At 47.2% G+C, this 26489-nt stretch overlaps 1 protein-coding gene across 1 annotated transcript; it reads right to left on the reverse strand.

Annotated features, from left to right (window-relative positions):
* Positions 1 to 216: 216 nt before the first annotated feature.
* Mgst2 (microsomal glutathione S-transferase 2) lies at positions 217 to 22139 on the reverse strand. Its single transcript, XM_057757191.1, has 5 exons — positions 21976 to 22139; positions 19025 to 19124; positions 4873 to 4943; positions 868 to 949; positions 217 to 441 (listed from the first exon to the last, which is right to left on the reverse strand). Exons 1-5 carry the CDS (start codon positions 22031 to 22033, stop codon positions 309 to 311), a joined length of 444 nt encoding a protein of 147 aa, XP_057613174.1. The 5' UTR covers positions 22034 to 22139; the 3' UTR covers positions 217 to 308.
* Positions 22140 to 26489: the final 4350 nt, after the last annotated feature.

Genomic DNA, 26489 nt, shown 5'->3' on the forward strand with positions numbered 1-26489 from the left:
AGAAGCTGTGTTGGAGGCTGTAGTGATGAGCTACATAGATACCAGCACATGGGTCAAGCTTGGCTCTGACTGAAACAGCCCCGCTTCCCACAGGCCTTCTAAAGCCCGAGCCAGCACGGATGTTCCCCAGTGGTGTCGGGGGCACACCGAAAACACACTTCTTAAGCAGGGTCAGCAAAGGGGGTATTTCCACAAAGCCACAGCCAGACAAACAAATGAGAAGTTTGAAAAGTTTTATTTAGCGCATGACAGCACATTGTCTTCAGACTGGTGACAGCCTCAACAAGCGTGGGAGGGAAGAGAAAAACTTAGGATGTATGTCTCAGTTTCTTGGTAACATGGAAGTCCAGATACTCGTCCAGGAATCTGTTTGCTATCCCCAGGACAGCTAGGACAGCCAACAAGGCCGAACTACCCAGGCTCAACTTGAAACCGGCGATCCTGCAGGATGAACATGGCGGGGTGAGGTGACTGACCGGGCCGCCATGTGGGGGCCCAGCAAAGGCTCGTTGTTGGAACTGCCCGGAACTTCAACAACAGGCCATTTGAAATATTTAGGTCATCATAAAAAGTAAAGGGGATGCCAAGCCACTGAGGTCAACCAGCCCCCTGCACACATGGCTACCCCACCTAAATATACTAGAAACAATGCAGAGTTCTTGCTGGGATCTGTAGCGCTTGTGCAATGAGCAGATTCACGCTTTTATTTTCTCATCTTATACCTGATCGTGTGGTTTGGTAAGACTGGCCTCAGGTAACGGGGGTCACTTTGGTCATCAATACTGCATGTGTTCTTAATCCCCTCAGGAACAGAAGACAGAACCTGCCGCACCTTGCACACACATGCCATTATTTGGGTCTCCTTACCTTTTGTCAGCAGCTTCTGCGTAACCCCAGAAGTACTTGTGACGGGCGTACAGGTACACGAGACCCAGACAAGATGCCAAAACTATGCAAGGGATAAAATAAAGAAAATACATAGAGTTTCATGAATATTTCTCAAAATAAAGTGTGGAGACTGAGGAAGCATTTGAAAAATATTTTCCTGACGAAATGTACGTGGCCAGAAGGAATAATCCTTATGGCAATCAAAGAAAAAGAGTTTTTCTAAATAAGTGAAATATTTGAATACCAATTCACACAAGAAGATAAATAAGTGTGCCAGAATCACATGGAAAATGTTTCGACACAATTCAAGGTCAGCCAACTGCTAACTAAAAACTGCACTGAGAACCAGTGGGTAGAGTCAAGGTTGCAGCTCAAACCTGGCTACTGAGGTCAAGCTCCAGGGCCCAGAAAAGGAGAAAGGGGAGAGCAGATTTCACAGTGTTGGCCTCTGGGCTCCATGTGGGTTCTGTGGCACACGCCCCAAAACGCCCAGAGCAGCGCATGCACGCACACACACACACGTAACAATAATAAGTAAAAAATAATCCATTTTAAATGTTTTTAGACTACAGTGAGAGGCTACCTTCAAGTACCCAGCAGAATGGCTAGAGTTTACTTTATTGTTTGTTTGTTTGTTTGTTTGTTTGTTTGGTTTCTTAAGGCAGTTTCTCTGTGTAGCCTTGGCTGTCCTGGAACTCACTTTGTACACAAGGCTGGCCTTGAATTTAGAGATCCACCTGTCTCTGCCTCCTTGGGTGCTGGGACTAAAGGCATTTGCTCCACACCTGGCATGGCTAGAATTTTAAGACCAACAATATAAAATGGTGAGGATATAGAAGAACGTTCATGAAAACTATGATTGGTCATCACAATTATGAACTCTGTATTCATAGTAACCAAGAGCTGGGATAGTCTGGAAGTTTATCATCGGGGGACTTGATCACCCAACAGTGTAGCCCTTCGGCACTGCCACTCCACAGTGAGTGAAGAGAAATGTATTCGTTGCACCCCGGTGGCTCTCAGTAGCGCTTTGTGGACTGATGTGTTACACCTCGGTGCGTACTCTATTATGCCAATCACAGGAGGTACTGGAATGGGAAAAGCCAAACTGGAAAAGTCAGAGTCATGGAAGGAGTGAGAATGGATGGGTGCAGGGGCAAGAGTAGACTTTCTGAACGGTGGACGCATTACATACCTTGATAGGGAATTGAATCACACAGCGTTAAACTCCATTGAACACCCAAGATCTGTACATTTTACCGCACATAGGTTTTATCCCCAAAATACACAAAGCACAATGTTGATGTTGCTGGCATCCTGACCAGTCAAAATATTGATATCTTCTCTAAATGAGGCCCCTCCCTCAACACCACACAGACGCAAACGGGATATCTAGAGCCTCTGTCTGGGACTGGGACATGCTGTTAAATTAAATTCACTATTCTACTTGGTCACCAAGATTTTTTTTAATTTCCTGTATGTGCCAGGTGTTCCTAAGGATTTGGTCAGCAGCTGCTTGTCTTTATGAATTTATTATTCTAGAGATTGGGCTGTAGCTCAGTAGAGTGCTTGGCCAGCATGCTCACTTCCTTGGGTTTAATCCTGGGCACCCCAAGAAGATAAAACGTGAAGAAAAAAAAAACCTTCTTGCCTACCCATAACTGTTCCTTTGTATGATAGAGAAATATGTGTGTGTGTTTCATGATGGTCATATAAGCATGTGTGTGTGTGCATGTGCTTGCATATGTACATATGGAAGGCAGAGACTAATGTCACATATCATCCTCAGTCACGACCCCACTCTCTGTACCAGGCTTTCTGTGTGGATGCTGGGTTAGAACTCAAGTCTCTATAGCAGGCACCCTAAGGACTGAGCTATCTCACCAGCCCCGATGGAGTTTTATTCTGTCAATAAAGAAGACAAGAGACAGAGACCGGAAAATTGCAGGCTTGGAAGCATTGTGGAAAGCAATGTGGGGCAGGAGGGAGCTGAAGGAGTTGCTGTCTTCTTAGAAAGGACTCTGAGGGACACTGTGGAGGGAGCAGGCACCAAAGGATGACAACAAGGGGACCCAGAGTAATGGCAGAGCTGCCTAGCATCTGAGGATGTTAAGGTAGATTCTGGGCATGCTCCCTGTTGAGAATTACTATCCCAACTTACTGAATTGCTGTCCCCAAAGCCAGTGAACAGCCAGAAGCAGTCTAGTAGGCCACTTACTTTGGGCGAGAAAAGAATGACAATACCTAGGAACCCTTTTCTGCTTAGGCAGTCTACCTCATTCCGCCCATCGTGGGGAAATCCGAGGGGTCAAGTGACAGAGACAGAATTCCATTATCTAAAGGCACTTCCCTTATTAGTTGTTCATCTGCCCTTAGATGGAAAGGAACAGCCACTTCACGCGTGCCATTAAGGAACAAAAGTGTGAGCCGAGTGAAGTTTAAAAGTCATTCTCTAAAGGTCATTGTATCTGAAATCCCTTGGTTGACAGTAAAAATTGCAAGAAAGAGATTGATGAAAGGTTCTTTCGAAGCAGCTGGCTCTTAGTTTATTTAAATCTTAGCAATCAGATGCATACCCAAATGAGGCCATTACAGTTGCCAGGAATCAAAGGGGATTCTATTTCCCCAGCTAGGGTGTCCGTACAGGTCCAACCTCCAAATTTGTGGGTTCACAAAGCCCTCAGCTCACCAAGGAAACTTCAGCTAAACAGAAAGGGCATGCTTGCAGACTTGCTGCGTCCAACGTGCAGCACCATGTCCTTCTGGGCCCTTGGAACAAATTCAATAGACCTGCTATGTCCTTGAATGTAAGATTTTCTCCACTTTGGTAAATAAGTTGGACAACTTAACGTTTGTGTGTCTTAGTTTCTTCATATGGAAAGTAGAAATCAATTGTTGACTCTGTTTCATATGGAAGTTTTAAGTCCTACAAATCTATGAGTTTCAAACAATGACCTGGCACACAGTAAGTTTCCATAAACATTGCTGTCACGGAAGCAAATTGCTTTCTGTGTTCTGATCCTTTCCTTAAATCAGATTATTAGATTTGGAGACAAGGTCCACACTACTTTTATCCTTGGGTATCTCACATATAGTTTTGTTTCAACTTGTGTATGATCTATAGCCACACAACCTTGAATGCATCCTATTCATCCAAGATACTTATGTTGGGGAATAGGAGGATACTCAGACCCAAACCCTTGGCCCTGTACATTCCAGGCAAGTATTCTTCCACTGAGCTACATTAACCTTTGTTGTTGTTGCCGCTGCTGCTGCTGCTGTTGCTGTTTCTTACATTCCAGTCAAAGTTTTCCCCTCCTTACCCTCTTCCCAGTCCCTCCCGCCTACACCACCCCATCCACTCCTCCTCCACTGCTTCTCTTTAGATACAGGCAGACCTCCCATGGATATCAACCACTCATGGCCTATCAAGTTGCAGCAAAACTAGGCACCTCCTCTTCTATTAATCCTGGATAAGGCAATACAGTAGGAAGAATGGGTCCACAAAGCAGGCAACACAGTCAGAGACGCCCTTGCTTTCACGGTTAGGAGTCCCACATGAAGACACTGTCACATATATGCAGAGGGTCTAGGCCAGCCCCATGCAGACTCCCTGGTTGTCAATAAAATCTCAATGAACCGCTATTGACCCCTATGGACTTCTACGAGCCCAGGTTAGTTTTAATTCTTGCTTTTTGAGACAGAATCTCACTACACAACTCTGTCTCTAGATCCTGAGATTCTTGGAATCTCAGGTATTTACTCCTGTATCCGACTGCTAGTGTTTTGGTTTATTTTTAATTATTGAACTGACGTACATGGAAGCCATGTGAGCCCGCCTAGAACTTGGACATACACAGACATTGCTTCTTATATTTAAAGTCATTTCCAGCATCAGTAGCAGTGTGGTCAGCTATCTGCCCCTTAATCGTGTTTAAACACCGCAGTCATCTTTGGGATGAGATGACGTGCTCTTATAATTACCTTGATTGAAATACCATCCGGCCAGCCACAGTATTAGGATGAACACGGGAAAAGACTCCAAAGAGTTTTGTCTGCAGGGAGAAAAGAATAAAGGTGAAGTTGAATTCATGAAGAAATACACACTAATGCATTGGCTTTCCTTCTGCAGGTGAGTGTTCAATCCATTCAAACAGAAATAATACAAGAACTTACATAAGAAATCTAAAGGGCCCTTCCACTTAAAAGGAGTCTTTCAAGGTGAGACTCAACATTGCTCAAAGCGCAGAGTCGGGCAAAACCTTCTCCTATACGCTAATTTTGTCATTAGTGGAGCAAGTCATGACTCCTTTCTAGAAGACAAGTCTCCTGAGCCTGAATGTCATTCTTCGCCTTATCCAAGTTCCCCAAGAGGCTACTCGGCTCTTATTAAACAGGTTTCTTCTTAAAAAGTCCCTGACACCCATAGCTTTTCACTTGAGTCAGTCAGAACATTCAGGTTGTCTTTAAATAATTCCACTTAAACCTTCTGAAGTAGAGAAATGAATGCATTTCGTTCTCATTCTATGTAGTGGGAAGAAAGACCCGAGAGCCAGTTGCCTGACGGAATTTGAAGATCATTGACAGCTCTTGCAGAGGCCGCGAGTCCATTTCCCAGCATGCACATGGCAGCTCTCAACTGTCTGTAACTGCTGGCCTCTGTGGGCCCCAGGCACACGAGTGCCACACATTAACACATGCAGGCAAAACAATCATAGACCCAGAGTAGAAAGCAAAACTGGCAGACAGTAGCATCAAATTGCCTCTACTTGCGGGAAGCTCAGATGGAAATTTTGATACTATTCTAAGCACAAGGGAATAGTTCTCCGGGAGTTACAATTAACTCTTCTCTATGTAGCAGAGAAGGGGAAAGATGAGACAGAATAGTGGTCAGGTTAGCTCCGTGTTGTTAACAGATAGCACAAGCAGAGAAGACAGAGCTCTCAACAGTCATCTCAGCTTCCCTTGAAGTCACGTAAGAACAATGTGTGACTTCTGAGGCCTGGTGACACACGCCCGTCATCTCAGCTATTTGGGAAGCTGAGGCAGGTGTGTACATTCAAGTCCTGCCTGAGCTAGAGAATGAGTTCAAGGCCAACCTGAGCGACTCAGTGAGACCTTTTCTCAAAATGAAAACTATAGAAATGTGGGAAGGGGAGCTGGAGAAGACCGTTTAGTACTTGTAGAGGACCCGAGTTCAGTTCCCAACAGCCATGTCAAGGGACTTAACCACATGTAACTCCAGGTCCAAGATACTCAGTGCCCTCTTCTGGCCTCTGTAGGCACCCATATGCATGTGCATTACACACACACATATACATAAATAAAAATAACAATAAAATCTTTTTTAAGACTTGGGTTGTTTCTTAGCATTGGGGTGTTTTCCTAGCATGTGCAAGGCTCTAGATACAATCCCTACCCCTTCGATAGGAATAAGGAAAGGGAACAATTGACACACCCTGCCCACACACGCAGGCCATGGCCGATGCAGCATCCTGAAGCACAAGGAGAAAGCCCTGACCTCACCAACAGAAACAATGAGGACCCTTTTACTCTCTAGGAGCCTGGAAATGGCAGGTGAACGATACTAATGTAGAGACGCTTTCTTCTGTCTCATCTCGTTATCTCTTTAAGGCCCAAGGAAGCACTCCTCTGGAGCGTAGCACAAGCCAGAGGTGCGGCCCTCTGGTGCTCAGAGAAGTGACTAAGCTGCTTCTTCCTCTGCGTCCTCGGCATGGCTTTGCTTCTGATGGTTTCGTACGTTTGTAAGGAGCTATGATAGCGGAAGTGAAAGATACTTTCTGCATTTACACAGGAAGAGTAATGGCAGCTAGCTAAAAATAAGAACCTATTTCTCCGCATTTTCCTTTCCTTGGCTAGATCCATGGAACCTTTCCCAGGGAGCAGGAGGGAACAGCACACGCGGGAGGGGTCAAACCCTTGCCCCCTCAGTGCAATTTTCTGGAATTTTTTGGAAACATCCCACAACTGCCCCGTCCTTTTTATTAGGTTTCCTATACCCTAAATTATTCCAGACGCGTTTTTCCACATCTTCTTACTCAGATCAGCTGTGACGTTTTAAACACCTCTGAAGCATCGGTCACAGAAGTCTCTTTGAGGACTTTCCTTGTGGTGAATTAATGGCTTCAGTGTGCGTTTGAGGGGCAGAGATGCCACACAGAGCCTCCCAGCCACACCCTGGTTCCACTCAGGAGACCAGTCGGGGAGTCGGGTCTCTTTAGGGTTTGTCCACAGAAGCTGACACGCTGAGGTGTTTTTGCGCCCCTGCCTGAAAGAGCAAGAAAGACTCGGAGAAGAAGAGAGAAATGAGAATGGTGGGGCTGTGCGGGTCTTTCCTTGCCACTCAAGCTGGAGAAACTCCTTAGTGGAGAGCAGCCTGGGTGTGGATGCCTCAGCTTTGTGAAGGGCGGTACCAGGCCTCGGGTGACAGGGTGAGGGGATGCTGAACCTCGCCTCCTCCCACTGCAGCACCCAGAACAGCTGGGATTTGGTCCCGTGTCTTTTCTATTACCGCAACAAAACACCGGGACCCAGGAAGCAAGTTGGGGAGGAGAGGGTTTATTTGGCTTACACTTCAGCATTGCTGTTCACCACCTAAGGAAGTCAGAACAGGGACCCACACAGGACAGGATCCTGGAGGCAGGAGCTGGTACAGAGGCAGGGAGAGGTGCTGCTCACTTGCTTGCTCCCATGGCTTGCTCAGTCTGCTTTCTCATAGAACACAGGGCCGCCACCCCAGGGATGCCATCACCCATGATAGGCCGGGCCCTCCCGCATTGATCACTAATTAAGAAAATGCCTCACAGCCTGATCTGTGGGAGGCATTTTCTCAGCTGAGGTTCCCTCCCTTCAGATAACTCTAGCTTGTGTCAAGCGGACATAAAACTAGCCAGCACACCCACGTACAGACAATGCTCCAGCACCCAAGGAGAGTACCATGTGCAGCATTGCCGTCTACCATTTAGTTGATTGAAGCTGGGGCTGGGTCACTGGGAACACCCCAACTTCCAGAAGCAATCAAGAAGATGGAAACGTTGGTGCTAAGACACGGGGTGGTTAGAGGCCATGGAGATCAGGCAAGAATTGATTGTAGCTCCATGTGTGGCCATGGAAAAGAAAAGCCTGGAGTACTAATACTAAGGCAGGCTACTCTATCTTCTGCATCTTTATCCCCCAAGAAATGGGTCCGTTGTCCCCTTACAAGCAGGAGTCACTCCTGAGCTCACCCAACCTCATGTCCTTCTTTGCAGACAGGCCTGAAGCCTGCACTCTTCCTCTAGAGTGCAGGGTGGCATTTAGTCCCCTCGTAACCATGACAAAGTGCCCGGCAAAGCAACTGCAGGGACGAAGGACTTGTGTCACAGCTTGAGGGTAGAGCCCACCACAGTAGGGAAGACCTGGGGACAGGCATGGAGCTGCTGGTCACATCGCCTCCCCAGCCAACAAGCTGAGAGAGGTGGATGCTACTTGCTCAGCTGGCTTCTTCCTTCTTTGCCTTTAATTTAGACGGGGACCGCATCCCATGGTGCCACATACATCCAGGGTGGGTCTGGCCCCCTCCATCAGACCCCTTGGGAAATAGCTTCAAAGGCAGCTCAGAGGCGTGTCTCCTAAGTGAACTCGAATCCAGGCCATTTACAAGGAATAGCCACCATATATCCTCATCAGTCTCCCAGAATCATCTTTCAGACATTGGAAATACTGCGCTGACTGCCGCTTGTGGTCCCTAACTCTTTGCTGCCTGATAGCATGGCTTTACCTGGAAACACCTGGAGGCCCTTTCTGTCTGCTCACTGCCACCCTGAGCCCATACCCTTCTCCCACCAGCAGTACCTCTGAGTCCCCAGCATCAAGCTCCCGCAGCATGATGATCAAGTATGGTGTGCCCCACGACAGCCACCACTGTCAACTGTCAGCGGATGCTTTCGACTTAAGGGGACCAAATCCTGAACACGCCTTGCCTATGCCAACAGCAGCTAATACGGAAACAACTTTAGCCTCCTTCTAACCACCGGCACAGCTACACCCTGAACTCTCCTTAGAGACGTCCTGAGGGAAAGTCCTGTGTCAGCTGCCCTTCACCAACACAGTCGGTGATGACTGTCTATGGACTATCTCCTCCCCTTCGTCCACGTAGGGAAAAATAGACTGTGAGGAGTCACTTTCTGGCCACAGCCACCACTGCGCAATAATCCTGACTCCTTTGCACACTGCTACCCCTATAGAAATACGGGGAAGAGGGTCGTGTTTTAAGCAGATGACACCAAGGGCATCATCAAATTCCACACCAGGGAGAGCAACTGAAAAGGTCTTCAGTAGATGGCCAGTAGGGGGAGCAAGTGCCCTGACCGTGGAATTCCAGACCGTGGAATTTAAGATTTGAAACCAATACAGACCCTGGTACAATGCCCTGATTTGTCTGGAGCCAAAATGTTTCAGGATATGTGAGGCTTAAGGGAGAAAAGGGGCAAAGCCTGAGAAGAATGGAACCCGCTGGGCACGGTGATGCTCGCGCGGGTGCCCTGTGTTCCTCGACACTAAGGAGCACCGACTGCGGGCTGCGCCTTGCCCAGGGTAATTCCAGCTTGCAAGCAGCCTTCGGCTCCATGTCGAGTGCATACGCAGAGGAAAATAGCCCTAGGTCCGCCCACTGACACCGCCAGCTGTCCAGCTCCTGCCACGGGGCACAGACTGAAAGAAAATTCAGCCTATAAGTGCAAAGGTAGCACTTTAACATTATCAAAATAAAACAGGAGCGCATGGGTGCCTGGGAAGATTCAAACTGTATTAGAAAATACAGGCCCAAGACTTACCAACCGCAGTAGACCAATGAAAGATGTAACACCCTCACCTGGACCCCATAAAAGAAGGACACCTAGTATGGCTTTATAGGCACAGCAGGGAGGAGACTGAGGACCTGGGGGGAGAAGCCTGGACCTCCATGACTATGTCAAAATCACCCCCACAGGGACACCCAGAGATCAGGGACCAAGCAGTAAACTTCCATTATGTTAAATCTCTGAGAATGTGGGACAGTCAACTAGAAAATAATGTTGTATGTGTTATAGAACACACAGAACAAAAAGATGAAATTCTAAGGATAAATATAAATAGAAGTAGCAATACTGTCCCCTCTCCTGGGTTACTTAGAGGCAGGAACTAGCTCTCTGTCAGTAGTAAGAGAAAAGAGCCTGTAGTGACAAGCTTGTCTTACTAACAAATATTACGGTGAAGACAGAGAACCGGCACAGGAGTAATAGGAAGATTAGGCTTAAAACAGTGACATCAGGACCACTGGGAAAGATAAAAAAGAGGGCTAGCGACTTAGAGGCAACCGTGTCCACCAGATGAGAGGGACAGGGCTCTGAGCCGTGTCCGCAGGCCTGCTGGCTCCCCTGATGCAACAGCTCCACCCTATCCCTTGGAGAACATATGCAAGGCATGTTTGCCCTTTCATATAACAAAGCAAATTATGGAGAAAACTGACTTCTGGCGAGAAATGCTCACCTAGTCTAGAAAGGACCACCCCAGACCCACACACACACAAGACTGCAGCCCTGCCCGTGAGCAAGAAGAAATACTGTAGACACATCCTGGCAGCTGTGAATCAAGATGCTCATGAACTATAAGAACAAAGACAGCACGATTTAATTAACAATCACCAGGACACCTGCAAGGTCCGTGACTGCAGGCTACGTGCAATCAGACAGCCAAGGTCAGCAGCTAATAAAGCGTAAATCAGAGGCGAACAAAGGGAGGACTTTGGCCACCCTTAACTGGGTGGACAGTGAGCAAACAGCGTTATTATCTCCCTGGTTGGGTTATGGGGAGGCATAGGGGAGGGGACTGTTGACTCCGCCCATGATAGCCCAGAAAATTAACCAATTGCAGCAGAAATTACAACAGTCATTGTTCTTTTCTGTCATAAGTCCTATAGAAACAAAAACAACAATACTCCTACATAACATAAAACGATTTGATGATTTCTTCTCTCTCCTCTGAGAACCGCTCCCGCTCTGAAGAGTTTTTCTCACTTTCTTTAGGGACCCTCAGTAGAGCTCACTTCCCTTTGCTAACCCCTACCCGTCCGCTTTTTAATCTTCATCTGTGTGGAACAAGAAACCAAAGCATCACTGTTTCAGGCTGACTTTTAGTGACCGTTGACTTTCCAACACCCACCATGGCAGTTTGCAGAAAACAGCCCCATAGGCTCATCTGTTTGAACGCTTGGTCCCTAGTTGGTGGAGCTGCTTAGGAAGAATTAGGAGGTGTGGCCTTGTTGGGGGAGGAATGTCACTGAGGGTGGGCTATGCGGTTTTAAAAGCCTATGCCAGGCCAGTTAACCCTCTCTGCATCCTACTTGTGGATCAAGATGCAAGCTCTCGGCTGCTGCCCCAGTGCCATGCCTGCCTGCCTGCTGCAGTGATCCCCATCATGATGGTCATGGACTCAAACCCTCTGGAACCATGAGCCCCAGTAAAGTCTTTCTTCTATAAGTTGTCTTGATCATGGTGTCTTATTACAGCCATAGAAAAATAACTAAGACACCCTATGCCCTTGGGCCTTGCCCACTTGGACCAACTTGGTGCCGTCATTCTCAAACACTGTACCAGTTAGGGTAACCCTCTTGCTACAAGAGAAGCCCCTTGGTGTGAAACTTTTCTCAATGCCTCCTCTAGCTGACAGACTCCCATGCATACAACATGAACTTCTGTGTGCTCCAACCTCATTCTAAAAAGCTGGGAATGGAGACATATTGGCCGGCCCTAGAACCTTTCCAACCCCATGTTCATTGTAGGAGTGCTTTTAAAAATAAAAACAGGCCAGGCATTTCAAGGAGGCTTTTTAAACCGTTTCTCTTTCAAGTCTCTCTCTCTCTCTCTCTGCTTCCTCCCTCCTGTTTTGCTGAATCACTTTGACTCAGCCGCTGCAAATTCACAGGTGCCTGACCCCAGTCTGAAGTTGAACAAGAAGACCTTTGAGTTATGACCCTAGCAGAAGGGTCAGAGTAACACTCATCATGCCCGGAGCAGGCTCTGGAGTGAGAAAAGGGCTGCTAGAGGTGTGGTATAGGCAGATCACTCGCTACCTTGCTCAGTACAGGCATCTGGTCCAGGCAGGGAGTTCCAGCACTGAGGAGGTTGGAGCAGAATATTTCAGGCCAACCTGAGCTACATAGTGAGAGTGCCAAAAAATTAAAATATTAATTAATGAATTAACCAATTAATTTATTTGTTCCTTTTAGGGGCAGTCCCCTATGGGAATGCAGCAGGAAATGGAGCCTGGTGGTGGCAGTATTGAAGTCTAACTGCCACCCAGCAACTGAGCCTGCTGGTAGAAGGATGGACACATGAGGGCCCAAGACTTAGAGCTCTCCAGACTCCCCCCCCTGCCTGCCACTGAAGTCACCAGAGCCATTCAGTGTCTTGGGCACCCGCTTTATGTAACTCAGTGGGTAAAGGGCATTGTAGGGTTTCCAGCTGAACTCAGGATTGTAAGCCTCCTGGGAAATGCTCAGGCCTGAACGAAGACACAGCTGTGGCTGTGTGCACCTTTAATGTCCAGCAATGTGAGGGCCAGGGGCGTGGTCTACTGGGGCTTGCTGGCCCCCAGCCTAGGTCTGGGGCCAGTGAAATACCCTGTCTTACAGGAATAAAGAGGAGAGTGGTGGGGCAGGGCACTGATGTCCTCCCCTGCCCCCATGTGTACATGTGTATGTGTGTGTGCACACAAGCATGCTGTCACACATACATACACACACAAAACAGGATATCTGATGTCCTCCCCATCCGTGTGTGTGTGTGTGTGTGTGTGCAGTCAAGCATGCTCTCGCACATACACACACACAGAACAGGATACCTGATGTCCTCCCCCTGCCCTCATGTGTGCACATGTGTGTGTGCATGCAAGCATGTTCTTACACATACACATACAGAGAACAGGACATCTGATTTCTTCCCTGTCCCCATGTGTGCACGTGTGTGTGTGTGCAAGCATGTTCTCACACACACACACACAGAACAGGACACCTGATGTGCTTTTCTGCCCCCTGTGTGTGTACATACATGCACGTGCACTTCTGCACATACAAACATACAGAGCAGCACACCTGATGTCCTTCTCTGTCCCTCTGTCCATATGTGTGTGAACTACATAGTGAGATCATGCTTTAAAACAAAAACATAGAGTCAATGAAATTTAAAAAATAAGATAAAACCTGTGAGGCCTATAAAAGAAGGCTCTGTGAGAAAGGAGCTCGCTCACTGTGAAAGCCCGAGTTCAGTCGCCAGGGTCGGAAAGAACTAAATCCTGAGTTTTGTCCTCTGACGACACACGGGCGCTGTGGCACATGCCCACACAGAGAATAAAACAACAGACACAAACCACAGCAGAGAACGCACGGGCAATCTTCCTGGAGTAGCTGGATTCAGGATGAGCCAGTTTGCATGTGCAAAGGTTAACTTGGGTCTGGAACTCAGTGGCCCGCATTAAACAGAGAGGGACACTGTCCTTCAGTCCTACCGGGCACCAACGAAACCCCTGCTCTACATTAAACTGGCAGCATTTGTACTCAGGGATCCAGGCTTATACATTATAGCAACCTTTTTATTTTAACAGGAACAACCGAAGTATCTTTTTTAAGTTTTTTAGAAAAGACACTACAAAATTGGAGCTTACTTTCCCCTACCCCAAGAAAAAGAAAGATGTTCCATAGTGTGGCCTGAACACAGGAGAGAACTGGTCAGGTTTTCATCTCCCTTCCCTGTGGAGACAGACTCGGAGGGAGAAGAGTGGCTCTTTCACATTTATTTTGTGTGTGTCTGTTTGTCTGTGTGTATGTCTCTGGATGTGTGTGTCTGTGTAATTCCACAGGCCTGTGTGTGTGTGTGTGTGTGTGTCTATCTGTGTCTGTGTGTAAGTCCACAGGCCTGTGAGCATGTACACTGCCTGCCACAGCACACGTCAAGGTCAGAGCATTCAGCATGCATCAGTTCTCTGCTCCCATCTTGTGGGTCCTGGGATCAAACTTGGGCCATCAGGTTTATCTTTGCCTGCTGAGCCATCGCTCTGGCCCAGGAAATGTTTAAACTGCAACTACCAATTTACTATTTAGATCTACTTTGTAGATTTTTACAAATGCCTTTACTCTAAAGTCATCGAGGCATTTGAATTAGAATAGAATTTTTTAAGTTTCAGCAATAACATAAAAATGGCCCTGGATAAAATCATGGTTGCTGTTCTTATGATTTTAGAAAAAATGTATCGCGACACAGGAAAACCTTTAGTCACCTCCAAGGCTGCTCCCGGGATGAAGGGGAAAGGGCTCAGGGAGGGAAGTCTGGCCAGCAGCCCTGGGATACCAGGACACCAATGCATCCATCTCTGCCTAACAGATGACTCCCAGCCTGAAGAAACCTGCGCAGGAGACACACTGCGCAGGAATCACACACTCAGAGGATCATTAAGTGATTCTGGTGAGATGGAATTTCTACTCAGAGAAAGACTGAGCAGTGACTCTGGACACCTTGGCCATTCTGAGGTCTATGCGGTAGAGAGAAGCGTAGGAAAATCCAGCATCTCTGTGAGTCAAGGATAGCTAGAGGGGATACGTGCTTCAGCCCAGGACAGGAAGAAACAGAGTGTGTTCCTTCCTCAGAATTCAAGGAAGGCAACGTGGAAGACACAAATAAACAGCCATGCTGGCTTTGTAAAGACTTGGTGAGCCCAGGGAGTCCTGCCAGGCACCTCGCAGAGCCGTATTCCTCACAAATAGAATCTGAATTAGTCAGAGTTGTCCCAAACATTTGAACTCAAGGCAAGAACTTGACTGGTGCTATAGAAAAATCCAAGAGAAAACACAGGGAATGGGATAGGATGCTCTGCTGGCCCCTCCATCAAGCTCCAAATCCCCCTTGATATTACGAGGGCTTGCTTTTAGTTTTTTGAGGATTTTTAGGGGAAGGGAGGGATGTTGTCACTGCTTGGTTTGGTTTGGTTTTGGTTTGCAGAGGCTGGGGGGAAGGGGGGGCGTTGAGACAGGGTTTCTCTGTCCTTGACTGTCCTGATACTCACTCTGTAGATCAAGCTGGACTTGAACTCAGAGATCCACCCACCTCCGCCTCTCGAGTGCTGGAACTAAAGGCGTGTGCCACCACCACTGCCGGCCATGCCATGAGCATATTATGTTAACCCTATGCCTGTCCTACTGTGGTTAAGCAAAAAAAAAAAAAAATCAAATTAAGTTTTGAGAAATGAAATGGGCTTGTGTACTTGTTTTATAAATAACGTCAGGAAAAACATTTGGGAATGGTGCCCAACTTTGTTTCTAGGACGAAAGGAGCCCGGTTACAGAAGGGGAGGGAGGGAGAAAACATTAACTTGAAAGAGAATCAAATGTGAGGAAAGAGAGGAAGAACGAGAGCCAAGAAGTGGCCCTCAGATCTAACCTGCTGGAAGCCACACACGCCCACACTCAGTTCTCAGTTCAACAGAGGCAAAGCGAGGGGAACTGAGGTCTCCCCGCAAGGTGACTCTGTGAGCATGAACCCATCGCCGGCCCCACCTTCGGCCTCTGCACGTGCCACTTACTAGTTTTCTAGAAATCAGTGGTTGGGGTTGGCTGGCTTGGGGGTTTCCTTCGTCTCTTTTGTGGTTTTCTTTGGTTCGAGATCGGCGGTGTAATTTTGCGGCGCAACCGAAGGCAATCACTTCAGCACTGAGCTCTGTCCCCAACTCTTGGTGACAGGGTGTCACTGTGAAGTTCAGGCTTACAGCAGCCACCCACGTTCAGATTGCAGTCTATCCCAGCTCAGGCAGCTGCGTCCCATCCCAGGCTCTCCGATGAGGTTTGCAGAGCGTAAACCTCTGCCAAGGAAATCCGCTTGGCATTGACCTTTGTCTCCCTTGGCCACACACCCCAAAAGGGTGAGGGCTCTTGGCTTGTTCACTGATAAAAGATAAGCCATAGTACATGGAGATACTCGTAAATATTAAATGTGTATTTTTGCTTAATTGTGAAATGAAAGACAAAGTTCAAAATAGATAATAACTTGAACATGAAGACCATCAGGACTTGGGAAATTGAAATAGGCAGGACTTACCTTGTGTGGTTTGATGTTATTAAAATTTGTTGGATATTTAAACCAAAATGATTATAGCAAATTTTTTAAAGTGATTAATGAAACTCTCAAATGGAAAAGAACAAATTGTGCCCATGAGACCCAAGGACGTAACGACTTAACATTATCCACAGCAGCAACGGAAGAGCACAGAGTAAAAATAAGCTTCTGGAGTTGGAATGATTATCTCCAAAACCTGTTCCCCAAATTTTACTGAAAGTAGAAAGCTGTTCCCCAATTTTCTACAGAAAGAATAAGAGCACCCAAATATGAGAACTTGAGGTAAAAGAAAATGAAAGACTCAACTCAAGAGCAACCAGCACATTTCAGAAAAGAAACATGAAAAAGAAATTGGGGAGAATGATTTTTTTTTAATCTGGGACAAAAGAACATGAGTTTTTGGATCATAAGGTCACTTGCTCTGGGGTTCAGCATAATGTAATTCAGGAGAGGTCTGTGGGAGCCTCTCAGCTGTCCCCACACCACATGGCAAGGCCTAGAAGAGAAATGTCAACAATACCCAAAGATACTAGAAAGTGATGGAGCAATTGTCTCATAGTTCTGAAGGTATAATCTCTTTAATATGGAAATATGTACCTACCCAGGCCATCGAGGGTGTGGGGCTGGGTAGGCTGTATCCAAACAAGATAAACCTCAAAATTCTACAGACCTGAGATCTCTCAGTAAGCATCTAGATAAGGTGTCTTAGCATGAATCTAAAAGTGTAACACATAGGCTGATGTGTTACAGAGTTGGTGTGTAATCTTCAGGGATTGGGGTACCGGTAGGAGGGTGTAGGTCATTGGTGGGACACCCTTGAAAGGGATGATGGGGTCTAGACTCTTTCTTTGCTGCATCTACCCATATGGTGAACACAGTTTGCCCACCACATGCTCCCACCATGATGTATGCGCCACCCATGTCCAAAGCAATAGAGCCAACGGAGCGGGATATCGAAAGCTGGGAACCAAAGTAAATCTTCTCTGTCAGCTGCTGATCTCATGTATTGATCACTGTACAGAAAGCTAGCAAACGCTCCATGAAAACAAGAGACAAAAGGAGAGAGAGAGGGAGAGAGAGAGAGAGAGAGAGAGAGAGAGAGAGAGAGAGAGAATAGGTAGCAGGTGATCCAAATCCAGAGAGTATAAGAAAAGTCTAGGAGGGCGACGGGAAGTCCCAGCATAACAGCCATGCAGTCGCTCTGAAGAGCGTCCTCTACACCGAAGCAAAACAAGGGGAGGGGGGATTCAGGCACAGTGACTCAAAGCCAGGAAAGGTGTTAGAAGATTACCAGTGTGTCTGAAAGTGCTCAGAGGAGAGACTCTCGATTTTGTAGAAGAATCAAGAATGAAACTAAGGCAACAAAGAAGCAATTATTATCCCTAAGAAAAAATAAAATCTGCACAAGAAGAAACTATAACCACAGGACACCGTGTAGCTCCATTCCCAACATTGTTTCTGTAGTCACAAAGGTACAAACCAGCTCCAGGTTTAAGGCAACAAGGTGACTACAGACCAACTACAGGGCTAAGAAGAGAGAACGATGTGACATTGTTTCATAAAAGGACCTCAACTAGCAAGGCCTGAAACTGTGGACCAACAAACAGCAGTGAAATCACAGCGTTGGCAGGCACAAGGGACGAGGACTTGTAATAAGACTCGTCATTCCTCTCTCTTTCCAGGCTGTGCACAGGCTGATGAAATAAACATTTACTTTTAGGTGTAAAACACACTGGCACCAAACCAACACTTTGCTACTTGACATACCAAAAGTGTTTAAAGACAGCTAGGATGGGAGTGCCTTCTCCTTGTATGGTGTGATGTTACTTAAAATTGTCTTGTGGGCATTCCTGGTACACTTTGAAGCCTAGGGAGACAACAGTCTGTCAATGTCTGAGGGTAAGACGGTAGCCAAGAGGCCATGCTGTCCGTCAGGGGTCTTGCCTTACCAAATTGAATTCAAGGTGTAATTTTTTTAATAGCCAAAATGAGACAAGAACTATAAGAGAAAAACATTAGATGAACCTTACTCATGGACATAAAGAGGAAATCATGAATACTAAGGAGAGAATGCAGCAATGAGTAAGTATTGATCAAAGCAATGGTTTCCAAAGCACTAGGGTTTGGGGGTGACATATGAAGGTTACCCTACCTTCTCCAGGAAAGTGCATGGTGTTTTTGACAGAAGGCTCTGTGTGTGTCTGAAAAGGCAGGCAGCACAGGACAATAAAACCACTGAGAACACGTGTGTTCGGGGCAGCTCGGATTTCAGAAAATGGTTCTTTGAGAACTTGGCAGAAGGAGAAAAGAAACTATAAAATAGTTCCACTTGAATCTACTGAACCCTCCTGGGGCTGGAGAAGTCTCTGATCAAGCCACCATGCTTGAGAGACACGGCCGCTCTTCCCCAGCCGCAGCCTTTTGGGTAAATAGACAGACCTACTCAGTCTGTACTGAAGTTGGGAAAGTAACATACGCTGGACACTCATAATAGTGGAGCCTGAGACTGGCGCATAGTGACTTGCGGCTGCCAACTGAAAATGAACGTAGGGCCTTCTCTCTTGCTCTTTTCCCTAATCAGAATCTGTCTGTCTGTCTGTGGCTAGTCTGCCTGTTTTAGAATACTTGATTGCTCTCTGCACACCCAAAACTGTGCTAAAGTCTACCTTGGATCAGGGGGTGGATTCAGCAACTAGTTAGCAGGAATTAGCCATAGAGAATGCAGAGAATCCAGGAAGATGGATAGAGAGACACACAGGAAGGAGTAGGGAGGCACTCAAAGAGCCATGGGCTTTTTTTTTTTTTTTTTTTTTTTGGTTTGAGATGAGTGGAGAGATGACCTCTTGCTGGGTCTCTGGCCATAAAGGAAGGTCAGCTGGTTGCTTCTCAACCTCTCTGATCCAGCAGGTTTTCACCCCAACATCTGACTCCCAAGTCTAATAAATAGAACAACTTTATTAAAAACAATACCTGCCTGTTTGAGAAACATTACTTACTGTGCACGAAATATTCTCTCAAACTCCGGGGACCCTGAGACTGCCGGGGGTGAAATCTTGTATTTAAATCTTGCTTGTCCAACATTTACAGCAAAGTAAGCTGCAAAGGAAAGGAATGTCGTGTTAAAGTGTGGAGCATCCCTGGTCATCAGCAAAGTGTGAGTACAGGTGGGTACCACGGGCACACTAGCAATCATCAAATTAAACACACTGCCCAGTGAGCCCCAGGCACCCAGCTGCCTCTGCCTCCCTGGCATTGGGATTGCAAGCCTGCACCGCCATGTTCAGTGTGTTTTGTTTTGTTTTGACATGAATTCAGGGGATGAAACTCAAGTCTTTGGGTTTGCAAAGCAAGTTCTTTACCACCTGAATTACCTCCTGGCTCCCTCATGTCCTCCTCAGTTCATAATTACCTCCTGGCGTATATCTTTCCCCTTCCCATTAGCTCCCACAGTTTCGTGTCCTTAATTGTTGCCTCAAACACCACCTGGTCTCTCTTTAGCGTCTCAGAATCCACTTTTGACTCACTGATGTTCTAAAAATCCCACACCAAGTTTGTGGTTTCAGTCTCTCCAGAGTGAGCACTCATGGAGGAGCTTTTTCTCCTGACTCCAAATGCACCTGCCCTTTGAACAAGAAGTCAGGACTGAGCCTGGCTTAGGAAGGGCTCCTTCGTGGGCTCCTTCCCTTCCCTTTGATGCCCAGGTAGTTGCTTAGGAGTTAAACTGTGAAAATGGACACTCTAAGTGTGTGCTGGCTTGGTACTGAAGCAATCCAGAAGGCGAGGGGTGGGCACTGATTCTTTCCAACCGCTCTGGGCAGTATCATGTGGACAAAGCAGCGGCTCATGGGCCAAGCTGGGGGACTCTGTCTATTAGGTAGAAATTGGAACTCTGCCTTTCTGGCCACCGCTGCCCACCCCCACCCGTGGCTTCTAATTTGTTTCACAGCTGGGAAGGAAACATCTAGGGTCTGGAAACAATGAAGGCTGTGTGTTCCTAGATTGACAGATGAGCAGAGACGCAAAACGTAGGGTTTCAAAAGGGCTTGTGAATGAGCAAACGCTCTCCAACCCTGACCCCTAACCCTAAGCCTAACCAAGTCAGTTTCTCTTAACACCTTGAACTGAGGCCAGCAGGCACCTGTCTGCTCCACCAGCCAATGTGAAGCCCTTAATTGGTAAATGGGAGAGGCGTGTGAACACCCACAAAGGGAAGGAATATTTGGGCTTGGTGCCAGCCTCTGAGCTAAAAGCTCCATCTATACTCCCAGCTCAGGGCCTCAGGAAGATCATGGTTGTCGATGGCATATAATATTGGTGAAGAAGCCATTTCATATATTCTGTGGAAAGACTGAATCTCTCTTCTTACACACGTGGGCACAATCACTGTTGTTTCGCCCATCTTTCCTCTTTCCTGGGGTGGGGGTGGGGATGCTTGTGTGCTAGGATAGTGAAGGGAGAACCCTCTGCCACCACCGATGCCCACTCGGTCCCAGGCGGATCCTTCCCCAGGAGGGCCACTTCTCCACCCAGCAGCTTCTCTCTGCAGGTAACGGGTTCAGGACAGGAGCAGTGGTAAGGACCTATTCCGGGCCAGTCACCATGGAGGCCCTTCCTACTCAGGATCCTGTTTGACTTTCTGTGCTGAGAACAGGGAAGGGCAGACTACCCTGTCTTGGAGCTGGACCAGACAGATATGAGTGGGTCTGTCTTAAAAGCCTGAGTTGTTTGTACCTTGGTACAACACATCTGAATTCTGTGAACAACAAACATCTGTTGACGTGGCCGGCTCAACAGCAGCTCCCTGTCTCTCTGGGCTCCGTTCCCAACAATGAAATATTTTTCTATCACAGACATAATTTTTCCACTCTCTTTCCTTCCTGTCCCCTTCCTCCCTCTCCATGGAACTGACTAACTGCTGGTCCCAGTTCACAGTGTCCTTGGCATCAGACAGCACACAAAAGGCTCTCTGTGAGGAGAGAGCCTCTGAGTGGGGGCATGCAGCCCTTGCCCCTGCCCATTCTGCAATCACAGGGTCAGAACACACTGATTGCTTAGACCCACGTTCTTCTTTGGTTCATAGCAAACACCTGCCGGTTCCACAAAGACTAGGAAACAAAACGTGTGTCTGAAGGTTTCAGAGTTTCCCTCATCCCCAAAGCAGACTGGCCAGGCTAGCCATGGAGTAACTGTGAAGACTGGACTTGGTCACTGAGCATAATAAGAGTCTCTTGCTTCCTGCAGCATGTGGCCTACACTGTCCCCACCTCTCAGACCTGGTTCTGAATGTGTGTACCCCAGGAAGAATAAGCAGGCATTCCTGGTAAGAAACTCTGTTCCCTAAGCATGTAGGGCAGATAGGAGGAGTTAAGTAACTGGTTCTTGAAGAGACAGAGCCTCCATTTAACCAGGCACAGGGGTGTGGAGTCATCCCGGGAGGTAGGGAGATGTTGCAACGTTTAGAATTCATGACTGGATCTAAGCTGTGTGTTTCTGCAGAACTGCCACGGGCAGTTTCTCTAAGAAAACACACTAAATGTCTACGGCCAAGTTTAGAAACGGGAACAGTCTCCTTGTGAACATGCATAATGGATGTTTGTCATCGCCGCTCTCACAGGCTCACGTCCCTGCAACTCCTACCGCTCCTCTGCACTGGGATGTGGACTGTCACCACAGGTGACGCAGAGTCACTGGGCTCTAAGGCCACCACAGCCCTGTGAGAACTAACCTCTGGAACATGCATGGCAGGATGCATGCAGACCACCATCAGCAATCTAGGCTCTGCTGGACACCCAGGACTACAACCCAAACACAAGCATGAAACCCAAACACTAGAGCAATCTCTCTCTCTCTCTCTCTCTCTCTCTCTCTCTCTCTCTCTCTCTCTCTCTCTCACACACACACACACACACACACACACACGCCACACACAAGATTCCCATGTTCTTACTTTGCTGACAGGCAGAGAGAAGGGAGACGGCAGCCAGCAGGACTGAATCACCCGCCATCTCTGGTCTGTTTCAGTTTTTGTCCGAACCCAGCTGAAGTGCACAGGCGCTTTAGGACCCTGGAGGGCTGATCTCGTTCCCTTACAGAGTCAACAGAATTGAATCGCCAGAGTTGAGAATGAAAAAAAAAGAAAGGCGGGATTCAAGGCTGTGTAACAACCTTTGCCCCGGAACAGAAAACCACAAAGGTAGGCAAGGCCAGCTGGCACAAAGCCATCTCTGTTCCTTCCTGAACCCGCCCGACACACACACACACACACCAGCTCGCCCTGCTGTGAGCCTTCCAGTCTCAGGGCCTCGGTTACCCTACTCCTCTGCTTCTTCGACTCTATGGTCCCTTTATTGCCCCCAACACCCTCCCCAAAATCGCCCGGAGATCTCGCTCATCTCTTGTTTCAGTGTGAAGGGAGCATTCCTTAATCCCACAGAGACTTTTCTATGTTAATCTAACCCTGAGCTGACTTAGTTCACCCAGCAAATTGAAGATCCAGAATTCAAGTGTGCACGTATATGACTTGAACCAGCAGAAAGAGTGGTCCCAAACAGTGAGGTATTGAGTAGGAGGACCTGCATGAGGAACAAAAAAGAAAATGCAATAGCTGGGCCTGGGAGTTCTTGCATAAAATGATGACTTATGCCAAGAAAAGTTATTAAGAAGTGTAGCATCGTATAAACTGTTTTCAGGGGGAATAACAGCCAAGGCCAACAGAGAGCTGAGTTAGTGTTGGCAGCTGCCTGAGGACTGATAACCACAGCCCAGGGGCAAGGGTCGCAGAAGCCACAGCCTTGACTCTTCCAGGGCACCGACTCTGGGTCAGTCAGGCACTGCCTAGTCCACTCCTGAGCAAGGACACAGATCTGAGTTCCCTTTGCCATTTTCTATTAGGGCCTTGGAGAAAGTCTTGGATTAGTCTGGCTTCCCCATGTGTGCATGTGTGTGTGTCTGTCTGTGTCTCTGTGTGTGTCTATGTCTGTGTGAATGTGTGCATGTGTATGTCTGTGTGGTCTCTCTCATTTGTATGTGTATGTCTGTGTTTTTTTGTGTGTCTGTCTGTCTGTCTATCTGTCTGTGTGTTTGTCTCTGTGTATGTGCACGCACACGCACACGCAACACAACCCCATGTAAAGCTGGGTTTTCTCCTCCCACTGTGAAGTACAGAAAGTGAATTCAGGTCTCCCAGCTTGCACAGAAAGTCTTTTTACCTACTGAGTCTTAGAGTTTTGTTGTAATCTTCCCTGGATTGAAGGAGAAAAGACATTTTTTTCTGCAGGACACATCAATTTCTTTAGAATATGGTCCCCTTTTTCTCTTTGTTTTCCTTAGGGCTAGGTATTAAATGGGGTTATGCCTGGGCAACATAGCAAAACAAGTCTCAAAGCAAACATGGCTATTTCTGCATTATTCTGATACCTGGTGAAAATAAATGATATCTAGATTGGAGTAGAATGTTTCCTCACAAAAACATTCTCCATTGCACAACCCCCAGCTGTTCTATGGCCCATTCTCTTCCTTTTGTCCCTATCCTTAAAAATAATAACAGCTTTCAAATGATGACAGCTTGTCCATCATCCTAGAGCGCTCAGGGCACAGTGGCAGAGCTTGCCCAGCTGCCAACGCGCTGTGTGGCAGAGGAAGAAAGAGACGGAAATCATCTCCATCCCGGAGTTGCCCAGAAACAATCCAGAAGGCGGTTCTGTTGGTGATAGAAAAAGGTCCTGATAGAAAAGTAGGCGTGGCTGCTCTCCTGATTGAAACGTGGTTGTGGCTGCGCTCTACTTGCCTCAAGTTTGGGCATGATCCTGAGGAAGTTCTGGCCAGCTGAAGAAGCCCATACCAACTCGGCAAGTTTTAAAGAAAAACTCAGATAAATGAAATAGGAATTACGCCCATGTTGTCACATCCTGCAGAACTTGAGGAACAGCAACAGGATGGTAGATTACACCATCATTTATATAAGCATTCTCCGAGGGCCCGTGTGTTGAAGGCTGGTCCTCCAACCTGTCGTGCTATTGCGAGGTGGTGGGCTAATCTTTAAAGAGGTGAGGGAGGTGGTGGCACACACCTTTAATCCCAGCACTCAGGAGGCAGAGGCAGGTAGATCTCTGAGTTCAAGGCTAGCCCAGTTTATAGAGTGAGTTCCAATGTAGCCAAGGCTACACAGAGAAACCCTGTCTCAAAAAGGAAGAAAGAAAGAAAGAAAGGAAGGAAGGAAGGAAGGAAGGAAGGAAGGAAGGAAGGAAGGAAGAAAGAAAAGAAAAGTTGGGGCTTATTGGGAAGAAAGAGATCACTGTGAGAGCACCCTTAAAGGAAATATTGAAACCTTGCTCACCCCCCTTACTTCCCAGCCGTCAGAGGCCAACAGGCTTTCTGTGTAGCATCCTCCTGCTATGAGGCCCTGTGCTACCACAGGCCCAAAACAACAGTCATGGCTAAAACTTCTCAGACCTCAAGTCAAATGCCCTCTCTCCCTTTTAACTTATTTTTCTCTGGTATTTCACTATAGGAACACAAAGCTAAACAATACAGAATATCTTTCTTGCCTTTCAAAAACAGAAGCATTTTGCTCTTTCATCCTAAGTGGAAAAAACTGAACTAAAGAGAATGAAGACATTTTACCTGTTTTGAGGAACCATCTGCTCTGGACATGGGGCTGAGAGCTTCCAGTCACCTTAGAGCAAGCTTTAGCAGAAACTGCCTGATACCCAACACCAGAGTGTCATGTCAAAACCCAAAGATAAAAGAGCAACATGTAAAAAAGATAGGCCATTCCACTGCAGTAAGGAAAAACGCCAGATGTGAGTAGTGACCTAAACTCCCGCCCCTGGGTAAGAGCTGCTGGCTGCGTTTCCCTGGACCTGTTCCCTTTCAAAGCAAGTGGTGATTACAACCTTACAGGGCCCCTCAAATGTGCAGATGAAATAACACGAGGGAAGCAAACATGATGTCGTCCGCAGCCATCACCACCGGCACGTGCTGCCACAACCTCATGGCTGCCAGCCTCCAGCAGGGACAGAGAGACCAGTCCTGTACCTTGACAAGGCTGATATGCCAAAACAGAGGGTCCCAGAAGGCAGGCATAACCGTCAAGGCTACACAAGTTCCCCCAGAAGCCTGGAAATAGCATTTGAAAGGCTTCAAGACGGCTTTGACAGTAGTACAAGGTCTCCATCTGAGTCATCTTAAGTTTATTGAAGGATTAGGAGAGGATGAGCCGAAAGAACCCAGAGGCCATGAAGAGCAGAAATCTTCCCTCCGACCACCCCACAGCGCTGAGGCCCTCCACACGGTCACGCACACATGTGCACATCTGGGGCCACACGTGCCCTTCCGTGCTCTTAGATGCACACGCAAGCACACATCCATGTCCAGACGTATACCCTTACTTAACACCCATACCCGCACGGCACACAACTCCTGCATACAAAGGGTGGCCAGTTTCCACGGTACCACACATTAAACCAAAGTTTGACTCATAAAGTGGTTGACATATTGGTGGCTTGGCAACAACAACGACCAATGGAACTGATGTTATAATCTGTCTCTAACTAATGTATAGTAAGTCTTAACTGTGACTGTTTAAACTGAACAGGATTCTGGATTGCATGTATTAAAACAGGATTGTCATGAGCACTCTGCTCGGGCCCCTGTAGGCCATCATCAGAATCTGATACCTACACTCAACTAGGCTCAGAGCAACAAGAGACTGGCACACCTGGGGCCCAGGGACTGAGGTGTCCAGGATAGGCCCGAAGTCCCTGATGTCGTGTTACTAGCTCCCAGAAAATTGCTGGGTACCATGGTACTGGCATAATGCATACACTCGAGTCGGAAGCCTGTCTGAGCTACACAGAGTTGTAGTCTTAAAAGAAAGGAAGGGGGCCTGGAGAAGTGGTGTAGCAGCTAAGGGCGTGTACGGCTCTTCAGAGGATCCAAGTTCAGTTCCCAGCACCGAGGCCACGTGGCTCACAAACACTTGTAATGCCAGCTCTAGGGGATTTGACATCTCTGGCCTCCTTCTGAAGTTACCTATGCACGCACGCACACACACACACACACCTAAAAGAAAGTGTATCTCTAAGAAATGTATTTCTTAAATAGATAACAGAACCATGAAGACAAGGCGCTAATGTTCACCCACTGACAACCATGCACAAAATCATCTCAAGGAATTTCCGTAGAAAGCTAAATACATGTTTTATTCCCTCTTTTCAGACAGCGACACCGAGGCTCAGAGTTTAGCTACCAGGCCAAACCTGCACCCTGCAAAGCCTTCCTGTTTAACTTTGGCCACATTATGGGATCACCTCCACACACAAGGAAGGCTGACTTAATTGGCATCCATTCTAACTGAGCAACTGATTATTTTAAAGGAATTTTTAAAAGATTTTGGTTTTAGTTCTATTTGTGTGTGTGTGTGTGTGTGTGTGTGTGTGTGTGACGTGTGTGCCGTGCCCA

Source organism: Chionomys nivalis, chromosome 24 (assembly GCF_950005125.1).
Source record: "Chionomys nivalis chromosome 24, mChiNiv1.1, whole genome shotgun sequence".
In the NCBI taxonomy this organism is placed as follows: domain Eukaryota; kingdom Metazoa; phylum Chordata; class Mammalia; order Rodentia; family Cricetidae; genus Chionomys; species Chionomys nivalis.

Coding starts and splice junctions, on each gene's coding strand:
- Mgst2 (XM_057757191.1), bottom strand. CDS start 22,033: ATGGCGGGTGATTCAGTCCTGCTGGCTGCCGTCTCCCTTCTCTCTGCC. Junction 4,944..19,024: donor GAGAGAATATTTCGTGCACA/GTAAGTAATGTT, acceptor TTCTCCCTGCAG/ACAAAACTCTTTGGAGTCTT. Junction 442..867: donor GCAGAAGCTGCTGACAAAAG/GTAAGGAGACCC, acceptor TTCATCCTGCAG/GATCGCCGGTTTCAAGTTGA.